Source organism: Pectinophora gossypiella, chromosome 1, assembly GCF_024362695.1.
Source record: "Pectinophora gossypiella chromosome 1, ilPecGoss1.1, whole genome shotgun sequence".
Classification (NCBI taxonomy): Eukaryota; Metazoa; Arthropoda; class Insecta; order Lepidoptera; family Gelechiidae; genus Pectinophora; species Pectinophora gossypiella.
This window is the reverse complement of record NC_065404.1, coordinates 2008089-2023579: the sequence shown is the minus strand read 5'-3', so window position 1 is coordinate 2023579 and position 15491 is coordinate 2008089. Positions and strand designations below refer to the sequence as shown.

At 36.9% G+C, this 15491-nt stretch overlaps 1 protein-coding gene across 3 annotated transcripts; it reads left to right on the top strand.

Moving 5' to 3' along the window:
• The first annotated feature begins 1434 nt into the window (after positions 1–1434).
• Positions 1435–15137, top strand: LOC126374633 (uncharacterized). Of its 3 annotated transcripts, XM_050021428.1 has the most exons (7): positions 1435–1632; positions 9901–9974; positions 11085–11300; positions 11555–11678; positions 12162–12343; positions 12676–12783; positions 14879–15137. In XM_050021428.1, the coding sequence occupies exons 1-7, from the start codon at positions 1463–1465 to the stop codon at positions 15010–15012; spliced, it is 1008 nt and encodes a 335-aa protein (XP_049877385.1). In that variant the 5' UTR covers positions 1435–1462; the 3' UTR covers positions 15013–15137. The 3 variants fall into 3 exon arrangements, with proteins under 3 accessions (XP_049877385.1, XP_049877305.1, XP_049877449.1); XM_050021348.1 differs by lacking the exons at positions 9901–9974; positions 11085–11300; positions 11555–11678; ... (1 more) ...; positions 12676–12783; positions 14879–15137 and adding exons at positions 2141–2356; positions 3266–3389; positions 4758–4939; positions 5789–5896; positions 6722–6976 and having other exon boundaries at positions 1435–1703; XM_050021492.1 differs by lacking the exon at positions 1435–1632 and having other exon boundaries at positions 9690–9974.
• Positions 15138–15491: the final 354 nt, after the last annotated feature.

The window sequence follows — 15491 nt, the reverse complement described above, 5'->3', positions numbered from 1 at the left end:
TATCCCAGGTTCTATTTAATTTTCTTTTATAGCAATTGCGATAATCACTTTATCGAAATTAATATTTGCAAGAATTGTTTTATTATTGGTGAGGCGCATACAATTCAAATGAATGTGAAACATTTTTTTTGTTATTTTCAAATACTAAATACTTACTAATTGTTATCAATTCAAGCACATTGTTTAGATGATTTTTACGTTATTGGTATGCTTTAAACACAAGCATTTTTACTGCATTCTTTATCTGTTCACATGCGTTATTGTCACATTCACTGTCGAATTCTATTTTTTGCATTCTTTAATACCAAACGAATAGTGACCAAATAAAATTATGTAATTGGAAAACTATATCTAGTCGCTAACTTCTACCGTTATCCCGGGTACTACACTCATCATCACTCTCCTGCCCTAATCTCACTCTAGGGAATCACTTATGACCAGTTAACGAAAACGACTAATTAACGAAACTATCGAGTCGATAAGTGATTCACTCTAGGTGGGGTCGGGACAACATGTACGGTCACGAGCAATAATATGTATACACTTTGGTACCATGTCACATTAACTTTTTTGACAAATTGAACTGTAAGTCTCACTAAATGTCAAATATGTTAGTGCGACAGAGTCCTAAAGTAAGAGTCATTATATTGCTCATCATCGTCATCTCGGCACTCACACCTTTTACACACATATCCTTCTTTATACAATCCATCCACACTTTCTTAGGTCGTCCCCTACTCCTATATCCATCCACATTCGTACTCATCCCTTTCAAACATGAATTCGAAAACAAATTCGTCAATCATTGGTTTAGACCTATGCTGGATTCGAACCTACGATCTCATAGTGGAAGGCAAGCGTTCTACCAACTGGACTACCTCGGCTCCCACGGCTCTGTACGGCAACCGAGCTGAGAATAATATCAAGGATTTCGAGTAATAGACGCTGCAAATGCTATCTACGTGCATAGACGTGGTACTCGTACGGATGGCTATTCGTCAAAGCCCTCGACATAATTCGCGCCGCGCGCGGCTCGGTAGCCGTGTCGCGAGGGATAGACGTTTAGGCAAAATTGAACACCTTAGCCACTTTGGTTATTTTTCCTAATAAGGTATATGCCATGTTAAACCGTGCTACTTTTACTAAGTTATAATATATCTATCCGGCAATAGATATTTATTTATTTTTTATCGAAAATTGTGGTCACACTCAGGTTATAGTCATAGCTTTAGAATTTTACATCTATTTTTTGTTATGGGCAACATAATTAACTCCCGTTAAAAGTATTTATCCAAATATTTGTTTATAGCATACCTCAATTAATTACTAAATATTCAAGATAATCCAGATTTTGTACCTTTACATAGTTTAGCTATACCTTTACTAATTACTTATTTTTTGTATAAAAGGTATGTTTCAAATGTCATTAGCTATCATTAGCTTGTTACCTTTACAAGTCAAAATGTATCAGCTAAGTTTGTTGCTTGTATGCGCATGCGCCCTCGTGGGTGCATCCCATATCAACAGCTTGGGCAAACCCTTCTATCCATTAGAAGAAGCTGAAATACATTTTGAGGCATTCATTGAAAAGTTCAATCGAAGCTATTCCACGGAAGATGAGAAGATAATGAGGTTCGAAATATTCAAGCAAAACCTTGAAATTATCAATAAGAACAATTTTGATCCAGTTAAGAATGCGCTTGGTAAATATCAGAAAATTTTTTACTTATTTTATAATTTCTACCTATCATTTCATTGCTAAACATAGGCCATCATCGTTAGTAACGGTTTGTTTCATTATCCCGCTAGGTAATACGATCAGTAAACTGTAGCGAACTTCACATTGGTATGTGACGTGTACTTGAAAAATCCGACTATTATTAATAGTGGCCAATCTCTTGTATTAATAGTGACCAATTTCTTGTATTAATAGTGCCCACATCAATTGAAGCTTGTGTGGATTTCATTGACTGTTTTAAATTACATTTTTAACGAAACCTGTAGTAGATGCCTAGTCTTCTTGATTTTTTTTTAACTAAAATAAAATATTTTATAATTACCGAGATAAAAAAATCAAATTAAGTATAAATATTATTAAGAGACCTACATTGTATATAAATAATTCTGTATTCAACTTCAGGTATTACAATATTCGCCGACCTTGCTGAAGAAGAATTCGTACAAAAGTGGACTGGTTTGGACGTATCATTGCCTGTACCTGATAACTTGATGAATATATCAGGACCTGTCACAATCGGTAATCTACCAGACAGCTTTGATTGGCGTGCACTAAATGTTGTGACACCGGTCAAAAGACAAATGGATTGTACATCTTGTTGGAGTTTTGCTGCTATCGGTGAGTGAAATAATGATGTAAAGGTAGTGAAGCCAAAAATGTTCACGGAGGCTGAAAAGTCCAAAAGCAATTCTTCTAGAAAAACAATATTGCTATTTGACATTTGATAACATTGCGCACTGTTACTGTACAAACTGTGCGCTTATGAAATTCCTTACCATCTTCAATCATAGTCGCTCTCTTCAGAGCTTTAAAAACCTGCTGCGAGCTCGTTATGAATCTCAATGTGGTCATTCTATATATTTCCCTACTTATCCTGTTGTGTGTCTATGTATGTTTATCATTTTCTCTATAGTATACTTAGGTATTAATTATATTATATTTATTATATATTATTATATAAAGTGTATTTGTATAGATATTAACTGTAGTTATTATATTAACCGTTGTTGTTGCACCGTCCCGCAACCAAGTTTTTTTGGGGGCTAATACCTGTTAGTGACAGACTAGTTACTGACAGAGGGCAGCAGTAACTGTCAGTACTATTCAGAGGCGGAGGACAGGAGTCCTAGTATGGCTTTGTACCTAATAGACTACTCTGGGCACCATCCCAGTACTGCGGGGCGGAAGGCAAAAGGGAAACCCTATTTTCCCTAAAATTCAAATGTACCTATTTATTGCATTGCTACAGGTCAAGAAGGTCTTAAACAATATTACATACATCCACTGCGGCATACCAGTCTAGGTGTACAATTTTTAATTCTAATATATTTAAATTACAATTTCAGTTAGATAAAAAAAAGTAGCATGAAAAATTTTGCACCGACAAGAGCGTGTCTCTTAAATTAATGATGACCTGTTAGTGGTTGCCTGGAAGAAATTGCTTCAGAGCAATAAGGCCGCCCATTTGTACTGTTGCAATATTGCTTATTAGATGAAATTCTTTTATTTGACATAAATCTTTTTCAGCGACACTTGAATCTTCCTATGCACGAAAATATCAACGTTTAAATGTATTGTCTGAACAACAAGTACTTGACTGTTGCTATTGCGGCGATTGTAAAAAAGGAGGTCATACTTCTCTTGCTCTAAAGTAAGTTTTGAAGAAAATTGGAAAGTACCTCTTTACACATTATATGTATAATATGAATAAACATTAGGCTCAATCCCGTAAGGAATTTTTAAGGTCTCCTACACATGGTAACGCTCCCTACTACCTGTTACTAAGCCTATATTGTCTGTCCATCTGTCCCATTTCTTTCATTTATAAGGCATTTTAGGCAGTCAACTACTTCGAGTTATAAAGTACCAATATTTTTTTAATTTAATTCAGCCTTTGCATGAGTGATCAGTCTTTTATGAACAATGTAGGTACAATTAATCCCGTTTTTTCGCAATGGGTATAACAGAGTTATACTAGACTTACTATTAAGTCCGCTTGACTAATTTCGTGGTAACCCCGTGATATCACGATTTTAATCCTAATACAACGCCGTTAGACAAGTTAACTTGATTTAAGTTCTCACGTCATAATTTTCTTTTTGAGAAATATTTTTGTATTGTATAGTGATGAAAATACTTTTCATGACATTAATTAATTTGTGGAGAAATATAATTAATATTTTTAGTAAATCAAATTATTTTGTATTTATTATAATGGTGTATTTATTATAATTGTATTATGGATATTCAAGTATGACGATAATTTCACAGCTATTATTTTTTTGTTTGCATGTCAATTATTGGCGCAACGAGATTTAACATTATTATATGATATTTAGTTTTTTACTAAGTTTTCCTGCTAATAAACACATTTCATTTCTTATAGCTTATAGCCCTTAGAAAGTCTGTTTGTAAACTGTCATTGGGAAATTCAAATCATTTTTATCTGTTTCGAGATGGAACTCCCGAGTTACTTTCTGTTCTTCTCATTGGGGTCATTGACGACGACGAAAAAGCCTTCGATCGTAGGAACTCTGAAGTTCAATGTAGAGCTTCCGTAGCTCCCACAGATCCTCCTCTTCCACAGGTCACTGAAGAAGAGGTACTAGGTATCATCAAACGATTTCATACCCGAAAAGCCCTTGGCACGGACGGTATCACAAATCGTGCCCTTAAAATCTTCAGTTACTCTCCTTACGTATAGTGTCTTTCACAGCATATCTAAGTCTGATAATCCTAAAAACGAAGCTTCGAGTTACCAGCCCATAACTCTTCTTAATAACGTAGGAAAGATCAATTCAATACCTTCATTACCTGCAAACTCTAGAATTGCTCCAATGTGGTTACTGATGATAATAAGTCAGGTAGAACATGCAGAATTTGGATTCTAACATTGTATTCAACAAAATATTATTTCTAACTTTACATACATTCGCTATGTTTTACCTTTTAATACGATATTTATGAACATAGAAATAATACCTTTTTTTATTCTTAATCAATGTTTGAATTTTTACAGTTACATACAGCGTGCTGGTGGTGTTGTAGGCGAATATGATTATCCTTACCAAGATAGCGTAAATTTCTGTCAATTTGATCCTAGCAAAATAAAAGCCACTGTCGCCCAAGTGATACCATACAATGTGCAAAGTGAAGAGGCCCTGCGAGAAATGTTGTTTACAGGGGGACCCATTGCAATTGGTAATGTACATCAAAAGTTATTTTACATAATCTGTTCGGTGTTGGTGATTTAGGCACACCCCGGACACTTCATGACAGAACTCTTCGATTTACAAACACTACACATCAACGTTATCGTGTGACGTCTAACGCCCATACAATTGAAGATTAAAGTAAGACGGTTGTTCAGGTAAACCTAGCTCAGCCGCTGGTGGGGAGCAGAGAGTTAGCGTTCTACACGTAGTGTTTATTCATTGGTTTAAGACAAACATTTTGCAGGCATTTATGAACCTCAAATTTTCCAAAGTACTGACAGGGTTTTTAGCCAACCACCATAAAATTATTAAATCTGCATCAAAACATCTTCAATGACATCCATACTTATGTTATTCATGCGAAAGTAACTCTTCTGGCTGTTACTTTTCCACGCTTAAACTGCTAAACCAATTACATGGGACTCAGATTTGAGACTCAGGAAAGAACATAATAGATTTTATTTCGGAAATCACCCTTTAGGCGAATGGAAAACGAGTGAAACAATATACCACAGAATACTAGCGTCGTGGCTCACGCCGCGACTTATGTTGAGCGAGGTCCTTTTATTCCGGACGCCACCGCAGATGATCGGCCAGCAGTTGCATTTTAAAAACTTGTTATTATATTTTTTATGATTGTGGTTTGTTTTGTTTTTTTTTTTCTAATAATTTTTAATCTTAGTGTTTTTTTTATATTATTTCCCGTGTAGTTTCTGTTCTGTGTTAAATGTAATGTACCTGTCTGTCTGTGTCTGTAATGTCCGAAAATAATAAACGTATCTTTCTTTCAATACATAACCGATGTTTGTGCTGACGAAAATATTTATGTTTTCAGCCGTCAATGCAAAGACTCTAAGTCTATATCCTGGTGGAATACTTAGAGCGGTGGATTGTTCTCCTCAACCTGTAGGCCATGCTGTACTATTAGTGGGTTACGGCACAGGTAAAGCAATTTTACATTTACATAACAAGCTCCTTGACAACCCCGTCAAATGAGACACTACTTTTTACGAAACGTCAAAACGAAAGGTTTTTTTGAGTATGCATAGAGCAACACGGACTTCCGCTGAGTATGTATGCAAATATTTTCCTGTGTCGTCATCAAAACGGTCAAACCTCATACTCATTTTTACTTAATTTATTCATAAATAATAATAAAAAATAAGTTAAAAAGTAAAACGACATTGATTTTGTACCGTCTTAGACTAGCTTCTATTGATTTATACTCAGAAAGAGCATGAGTATCATACAGCAACACGGACCTCCGCTGAATATGTATGCAAATATTGTCCTGTGTCGTCATCAAAGCGGTCAAACCTCGTACTTATTGTTACTTAATTCATGAATAATATTCTAATAAAAACTATCTATTGAATAGTCTTTGACCCGGTCAAATCTTCTATTAATTATAATTATAGCGAGTAAAAAAAATACTCATGCCAATATTACGACTTCTGATATTTCAGCTGTGTTAAAACTTTTAAGGGACTATTAGGACTGACTAATAAAGTTCCTTGACTGTCTTCTGTTTGGCAAGAAATTTTCAGGCCTGAATCACCTGATTGTGTGAAAAAGTAAGATGATTCCGTGATTCCGTGCCGTTGGTCACGGCTATTAGCCGTAAAAACACCTCCACAAACCCGCAGTGGAGCAGCGTGGTGGAGTAAACTCCATATCGCCTGCGGTTGATTGAAGGGACGCCTGTGCCCAGCACTTATACAGGCTGTTTATGTTTTATTTAATAACGTTTCATCTTGTATATGTGCAGAAAACGGCGTTCCATATTGGATTATCAAAAATTCCTGGGGTGGGACGTGGGGAGAACAAGGCTACTTCAGAATGTCACGTTACGAGAACACATGCGGCTTATTAAATCCCTATGCCGTCCTTGCCGTCGCAGGTTAATACTATGTAATATTTAAGATCATCCAAAAGTGATTCAGAAGCCATTTGAAAGTCTTAACTTAGTTTACTAAAAAATCTTGTTTTCTAAGTGTAAAATAAAGCTCTGCGACATACTGTATTTTGATTTGATTTATTTGTATGCTGCTCGAAAATATATAATAAATTTAAAATTACTCATATGGTTTTGATTTAACGAGATTTTGACACAACGAAACAAAAAGATTTGTTCCGTTCTAATACACTTGGTATTAGTTTATTTCCGAATTGATTTTTCATTCCGAACGTGAACCACATTTTAAAACCAATACCAAAACAAGTATGAAGGAATTAGGTACAGTCAGGTTCAGTAAAATTAAAATGCTTTGAGTAGTGATTTCAAGTAATCTTTAATCAATATTAAGGTTTGATATACATAATTTTCCTCTAATTCGTCAGTTTTTAGAGATTAAGAGAAATCAGATAATTAACTGTTACCATTCCAAGTCCAACAAAATTATAATATTTCCTACCTATGCACAAACAATCAAATAGTAGCAATTTTCAGTACTTATTAACTGTGATACTTACCTAGTATGTAAAAGATATAGAGCTATGTTCGAATATAAAATATCACAGACAATCGACTTAAATATGATGAGGATTAAATGCGTATTTAATAAAAAATCACGTAAACATTTGGCATAAAAGCGAATATGAATAGTAATTACTTAAAATCTTACAAAATTATAAAATATCACAGACAATCAACTTTCAATGTAACAATGTTTTTGACATAAATATAAAAAGTTGCGAATTTACTTACAATCTAACAATGAAAACGATTACACGATGGGATATTTTTCTGTTTTTTCTGTATTTTTATGGGATATTTTTTTTAATAGCGTGGAATGAAGTTAATATGAAAAGTTTTAAGACTTTTAGTACCTTTCAATTGCGATATTATGACTTACATAATAAATCTTACAAAATAAAATTAAACTTTGTGAAGCTAAGTGTATAAACACTAACGTTTTGGTATTCGTTAGTAATATAGATATTTTATTTTAAAAAATGTAGTACTCGTTGGAAATGGAAAATAAATTCGAAAAAAATTCGTTTTTGGTATTAGAACGGAATAACTTAATAATAATGGCAGTTACGTGTTTGGCCGTTATATACGTACTTATAAAATGTGTGTATCTACGCCCCACCTAACTTCTAAATGATTAATGATGGCTTGATTTGTACATTTCAAGTTTTTACTCAAGGATTTGCTTGCAATTACTCAATAATTGGGTCGTGTAGTAGGTTCGAGACAAATTATGAAATTCTAATTCTAACGAAAAACATCTTATTTTTTTTCTATTTAACTTATTTATGAATTTTAATCAAGAAAAACGTATTAATAAGTCCGAAATTTTATCAAGTTTTTCTATGACGTCACAGTGTGCTTTTTCATACAAATTCCATTGTAATTTCGTGTTTTTACGTTTAGTAAAAAGCAACTGATTTCACTAGTTGGAAACTAGTAGATTATGTTTAATTAGTAACATACTGCTCAGACAAGTTCCAGATAGGTTTTATCTCCTAATATTACACGAAACATATAATGGAAGCATATCTCAATAAATAACATACATACATAAACTCACGCCTATTTCCCACCGGGGTAAGCCGAGAAGGACTTACGATGACCAAATTGGAGATGTCCTTAGAAAAGGTTCAATACGATCTACTCTGAACCGGCGTGCGTGTATGAAGCGATTGATGAATGTGGAGGAAGCAAGAGAAGTGTGTCAGGATCGAAGCAAATGGAATTCTGTAGTCTCAATAAATAACACTAGAAAATAATACAGATAAAAATAATGTTTAACTAAAAACTAACACCCGACTACGGGAAATTGCGCTCCCAAACTATGATGAAAAATCCCTTTCCTTTTCGGTGGATAAGAAAATGACAGGTATACAGGTAATGATAGGTAACTTTAAATAAAATTAGATGGCGTCTGCAGGAATTAGCACCATTATCTGTGTTAATTAAACTTAACACTAAAATTACCTTGACACTAAAATAAGACTAACATTGGTATCTATGTTGAACCACTCTTGCTATTCGTCCTGATGATACCTCATCGATACGTTGAATCGTAGTACTTTTCTAATCTAATCTAGCCTACAGCGGTTCGATAACCGCTGGTTGTGTAGTAGCAAAAACATAAACAATGTGTAAAAGTACTACGCGGTCCTGTGCGTACTCCGGCAAGTCCCTCCGGCAAGCGTCCAAGTCGTCACGCCATCTCTTTAGGCACAGGACCGCGAACAATGGAAAGAGGAAGGGGAGGCCTTTGCCCAGCAGTGGGATCTTGTAGACTAGATTAGATTAGAAAAGTACTACGATTCAACGTATCGAGGACCCGCTAGGGTCGATTATTTCTTTCAAATATTTTTCCTCTCAGACGACGCCCTGAGCCGAGGTTCGCGCCCAACTGGGCACCTTCAGGCCTGTTATCTTAAAAGTTGTCAGCGCTCCACATTTGTCCAGCCAAGTAGTTAATGCCATCTTCGGCAAATCTACAATTAGTCACGTAAAAAAAAACGGAACAATTTCTTTTATTTCGTGGCACATACCAGTAATGGAATTTATGGTCACGCTCAGGTTACAGTCCTAGCTTTAGAATTTTTATAATATTTTTCTTGTTATGGGCAATTAACTGCCGTTTATAGTATTCATTGTCTACGTACTCGTAAATGTTGATAACAAACTGCAATTAATTACTAAATATTCAAGATAGTCCAAATTTTGCACTTTTACATAGCTACTCACTTATTTTTGTATAAAAGGTATGTTTCAACTGTTACGGCTAACATTAGCTTGTTACCTTTACAAGTCAAAATGTATCGACTAAGTTTGTTGCTTGTATGCGCATGCGCCCTCGTGGGTGCATCCCACATCAACAGCTTGGGCAAGCCCTACTACCCATTAGAAGAAGCTGAAATACATTTTGAGGCATTCATTGAAAAGTTCAGTCGAAACTATTCCACCGAAGATGAGAAGAAAATGAGATTCGAAATATTCAAGCAGAAACTTGAAATTATAAATGAGAATAATTTGGATCCCTTGAGTATGGCTATATTTGGTAAGTGAGTTATTTAATTTATAACCAATCATGACAAATCATGATTATAACATGAGATAGGATTTCCAAGCGATAAACACACGTAAACCCTACTCCAATACGTCCCAGACGGTGAAGAACTGTAGTAGGATCTCTAAGTTAATATGCATTAAAATGTGCTAGAAACCCTTAAGGTGTTACCAAACCAATCGATCGATCGTCGATCAACGTCTATCGACTGGTCTGGTAAGTTTAATTGATCGACAGATACTGTTCGACTAACCGATCGATCAATTACTGGTCGATGTTGATCCATTAACTTAGGCTGTATTCCATCAGTTCCTTTCAAAATGTATTCACAAGAGGACGCGGTGTTGTTGGCCAGTACGATGTTGCTCGCACTATTATTAAGGAGATGCAAACGTAGAAGTCTCTGAATGCGACCGATTTTTAAAGCCAAAGATCGCTCATTATTATTATTTGTATCTCATTTCTATATCTCGGGTCTATGGAGTCCCGGACTTTTTTGGAAGGCGTGCGTGGGGCCGAAGCCAACACGTAGAGGCCCCTTAAGACAATTTAATCTAAGTGTGGTGTGACACCAACCGGCGATTATCCTTGTTTATTATTATTTTGCGCGTCACGAGACAACCAGTACTCACGACCACGATCTTCACACAACTGAACACATAAACACAAGCGGGGCGATAGAAACTATCGATCGACGTCGACTGTTCCATTCTACCATCGACCGATGCCGTCGATCGACGATCGATCGATTGGTCTGGTAACACCCTTATACTATTTCTCAACCACGCGTGATATAGGCATAAGATTCCGAACACGTGATATTGAAAACTCGAAGTTTTTTGTCTCGGTCGGTGGTCCTATATTGAAGTAGGTACCTAGCATTTTAGAAAACACTACCCGCATGATTAATCAACGGGCTTAGCACCGTAAGCACGCGACTCTTTCTCGCCGCGACAGAGATCATCCCGTCTCTTTCTGTGCAGTACTGTGAGAGAGTGACGGGTGACGTATGTTGAGGCGACAAGTTGCCCCTAACATAATACTTGTGAAAAACATATAAATTATTAATATTATTCTGATACTTACATAATTTAACTTCAGATATCACACAATTTACCGATCTCAGCGATGAAGAATTTACACAAAACTGGACTGGCTTGGTGTTATCATCGTCAGAACCTGATAACTTGGTGAATATATCTGGACCTGTTACAATTAAGGATTTACCAGACAGCTTTGATTGGCGAGACCAAAATGCTGTGACACCGGTCAAAAACCAAGGGAGTTGTGGAGCTTGTTATGCTTTTGCTGTTATCGGTGAGTGAAACTTCAGGACTCCGATACCGACCGCGCTGGCGTGGTCGAAGATTTCCCTCATTCAGCGCTTATCGCTATCGACCCACTAGGGTCGATTAATTCTTTCAAATATTTTTCCTCTCAGACGACGCCCTGAGCCGAGGTCCGCGCCCAATTAGGCACCCTCAGGCCTGTTGTCTTAAACGTTGTACCGGATGAGAGTCTCAGCGCCTACATAAATCCAAAAAGTTTCCGATTTTTTTCATTTTCTACAGGGTCGCTTGAATCTTCCTATGCACGAAAATATCAACGTATAAGCCAATTCTCTGAACAACAAATAGTTGACTGTTGTAATTGCGGCGATTGCGTAAAAGGTGGTAACCCTACAGTTGCTCTGAAGTAAGTTAAGTTTAACTTTTTTTTTGACGTGACTTATTGAGCAGATTTGCCGCAGATGGCATTACCTAACTACTTGGCCGGAGTAACTTTAACCTACTTTACGTGGTTTATTCTAGATTTGCCGCATCTGACATTAATTACCTAATTAACCTGACAAATGGAGAGCGCTGAGGGCACTCACCCGATACAAAATTTAAGATAACAGGTCTGAGGTTGCCAAGTTAGGGGCGAACGTCGGCTCAGGGTGTCTTGAAAGAATTAATCGAAAAAATGGGCCTATAGCGATAAGCGCTGAATGACGGTAATCGTCCCACGGAGGCTGTTTTATGTTATGTTATTATTATGAGGGTAATCGTCGACGACGCCGGCGTGGTCGGCGTCGGGGTTCTGAAGTATTTGTTGTCGCTAGCTGATTGACCGCATCTCTGGCTAGAGCAATCAAACTGCCAAGACCGTTTATAATTAAAGTTTGAATGCTTACAGTTACCTACAGAATAATGGTGGTGTTGAAGGCGAAGATGATTATCCTTACCAGACACAACAAAACACCTGTCAATTTGATGCTAGCAAAGTAAAAGCCACGGTCAGCCAAGTGGTACCCTACAATTTGGAAAGTGAAGAAGCCTTGCGACAAGCCTTGTATACGAATGGACCAATTGCTATAGGTAATAACTTTTTCATTGATGTTTGGTTCAGGCCAAATTTTTCAAATACTTACAGTTTTTTCTAGAGAACCATTGCAGTTAATTTTCGTTCTCCATTCAGTAAGTACTTTTATTAGACTTCGATAATGTCCGGAATAAAGCGAGGTACCTATGTAGATGCTTCGATGTATTTTTTTTTGTAAAATTGAATGTTTACAAAGCGAGTAGGTAGCGTTTGTTTAAATAACACTCAATAAAAATGATGTGCCACGCACAATAACAGAAAAATTCCTCTGACATGAAATTACTATTCATTTTCGTTGATATTAAAGCAGTATCTATTATGATTTCAGCTATCAATGTAAAACCTATAGAGCAATATCGAGGAGGCATAGTCAAGGGGTCTCAATGTCCTGCCCTACCTTTAAACCATGCTGTACTATTAGTGGGCTACGGCACAGGTAAGGCAATTTTACGTGTACGGTCACGAGTACTAATATGTACATACACTTTGAAACCATGTCACATTAACTTTTTTGACAAATTAAACCGTAAGTCTCATTAAATATCAAATATGATAGTGCGACAGGGTTCTAAAGTGGGTACATGATATTGCTCATGACTGTACATTATTATTTTTGTAGATAGGTATTTGTTCAGGCACTTAAGATACATGTACTTTACAATCGTATATACAAAGTAAACCTCATTAATTTATTTTATACTATGTATTTAGTTGCTCACGTCCGTAAGTATACCCTCAAGACCTTATAGGTACGTGACCACGCCCAGGACAGTTCATACAAAACACCCCATTTTACACAGACACTACACATTGACGTTATCGTACGTCTAATGCCATACGATTGAAGACTTAAGTAAGACTGAGGGGGTGAGGTAAACAGCTCAGTCGCTGGTGGCGAGCGGAGAGTTGCCATTCTGTACGTAGTATTATTCCCTATTCTATGGCGTGACGCCTGTGTGGAGCTGATCAGGCCATATATTAACCGCTAGGTGCCTTGCCTGGTAATCACCCTCCAGACATTTGTCTTTGCAAGCTCTCTCTCTCTCCTTGGCATTTATTATTCCCATCTGATGGTGGGGTCTGCCATCTTCGTACTTCTCTTCCACTTCGCTCTATCGGACGTGTCGTTCTCGGAGACATTGCACATACACAGGTTCTTTTTGACCACATCCGCCCATCTTGTTTTTGGCCGTCCTCTTGGTCTAAGCCCTGGTATGTTTAGATTGGCTGTAACGTTACCCACATAATCTGGAGGTCTTCTTTTTACGTGCCCAAACCAACGGAGCCTGCTCTCTTGTCTTTGCAAGCAGAGAAGTAATGAAACTCGTGGTCTGGGGTTTAGTCTGCAAAAGCTTCTAGGAGAGAGGATTCCGGGCAGATATACTATACAAGTGTCTGGTGTTTGCACTGCTGAGCGACAGCATACTACTTCGTCCCACTGTTTTCTCCCCGCCTATTCACCTTTATTCAAAAGTAGATTGAATAAGCATTTACTAGGTAAATGTGTGGGTAACACTTTATGCCGTATCTTCACTTACCATCAGGTAAGATTGTGGTCCAATGCAAAACTTTTTTTCACGAAACAGAAAGTTATTTAAAAAAAATTAATTGACTTCGAAATAAGTCTGCTTAAACAGGTAACACATGTTTTATTTAATTCAATGTTAAAATCGAAATTTTTTTCGCAACCAGCAACCTTCATTACCCGCAAATCCTACAACTTTTTTGACGTAACTTCTCGTAGATTTGCCGCATATATGGCATTCACTACATGGCCAAACAAATGGCTCGGTAACGCTCAACCAGAGTTACTTTACAAGAAGCTTAATTCCCAAAGCAATAAATAGTTTGCCAGTCGAGTCGGCTGATTTGCTTAAATTTTGCACTTGCAATTAGGTTTTTTTCGACATGGAGGCATCATTGTAGGCTTTTGTCAAGTCAGAAGTGTTAAGATAATTACGAGCCTGCACTGATGTCCAATTTCGGCAGGCAGATTCTTTTAAGTTGATACAGACCACCGGAAGGCACTTTTATGTTTGGAACAAAGTATTCGATCCCAGCAGTGCCACCTTGTCGACTACGCTGACACTGGAGTTTAAACTGAGGACCCATTACCGGCACTTAAGGACACTCTACACAATGGTCCGAAGACCTTAGAGGGACACAAATAGAAATTTGCTATTTTCTGGATTTTTTGTGTGTACGTACTTTGAAATAAACTACACTGGACGCCATCCCACTCGCGTCAGACAGAGTACTAAGGGGCGGAAGGCAAGAGGGCAACTAATGCCCCATTTTTCTTAAAAAGTAGCATGGAGAATTGTACACCGACAAGAGCGGCTCTTAAATTAGTGATGATGATGAGCGAAAGGGTAAAGCTATATGACTTCCGATATCCGTATATTGGCTATTAAAACAAACCACGCCACTGTTTTGAAACTCTTGCTTGATATTTCAGCTGTTTTGTAACCTTGTAAGTTACAGAACTAGGACTGACAAACTTTTTTTTCTTTCAACTTGTATACTTTCAGAAAACGGCGTGCCATTCTGGATTATCAAAAATTCCTGGGGTATGTGGGGAGAACAAGGCTACCTTAGAATCACACGTAATGAGAACACCTGCGGCTTATTGAACAAGGAAGCCGTTTCTGCCGTCGCAGGCTAATACTCTGAAGAAGAAGTCATTTGAAAGTGTCAAAATCTACAGCCTAGGGAATCTATGGTCTTCTGAACGCCCAATTATTTGTATGCAACAACATAAAATAAAAATTGCAACTAGGATGTGTTAAATATGTTTTTCTTACAACGAAATCCCTTCTACTTTTGAAAAAAAAATGCAACGTGTTACAAAATTGAAGTTAATATTGTAGTTGATGAAAATTATTAAGTACTTATAGCTTATGGAGTTGAAGATAATGCCCTGTGGTAAACCGCCACCTAAACTAATACTTTATTAATAATCAGCAAGCGAACCGCGTGTATTTTCTAATTGATATCAGCAGGTTCTGCACAGCAACCGTGCCTCACGCGGCGTGATTTATATCGAGGGCTTCAACCAATAGACGCAGTAAATGCTATCTACGTAGATAGACGTTGTACATAAAAATCAAATCAATTTACACATAGATTATACAAAAAGATGGT

What these genes read in the sequence shown, in the direction of transcription:
- LOC126374633 (XM_050021428.1), top strand. Translation starts at nt 1,463, where the DNA reads ATGTATCAGCTAAGTTTGTTGCTTGTATGCGCATGCGCCCTCGTGGGT. An exon ending in CTTGAGTATGGCTATATTTG is followed by an intron (nt 9,975 to 11,084) that starts GTAAGTGAGTTA and finishes ATTTAACTTCAG; the next exon opens with ATATCACACAATTTACCGAT. An exon ending in ATTAGTGGGCTACGGCACAG is followed by an intron (nt 12,784 to 14,878) that starts GTAAGGCAATTT and finishes GTATACTTTCAG; the next exon opens with AAAACGGCGTGCCATTCTGG.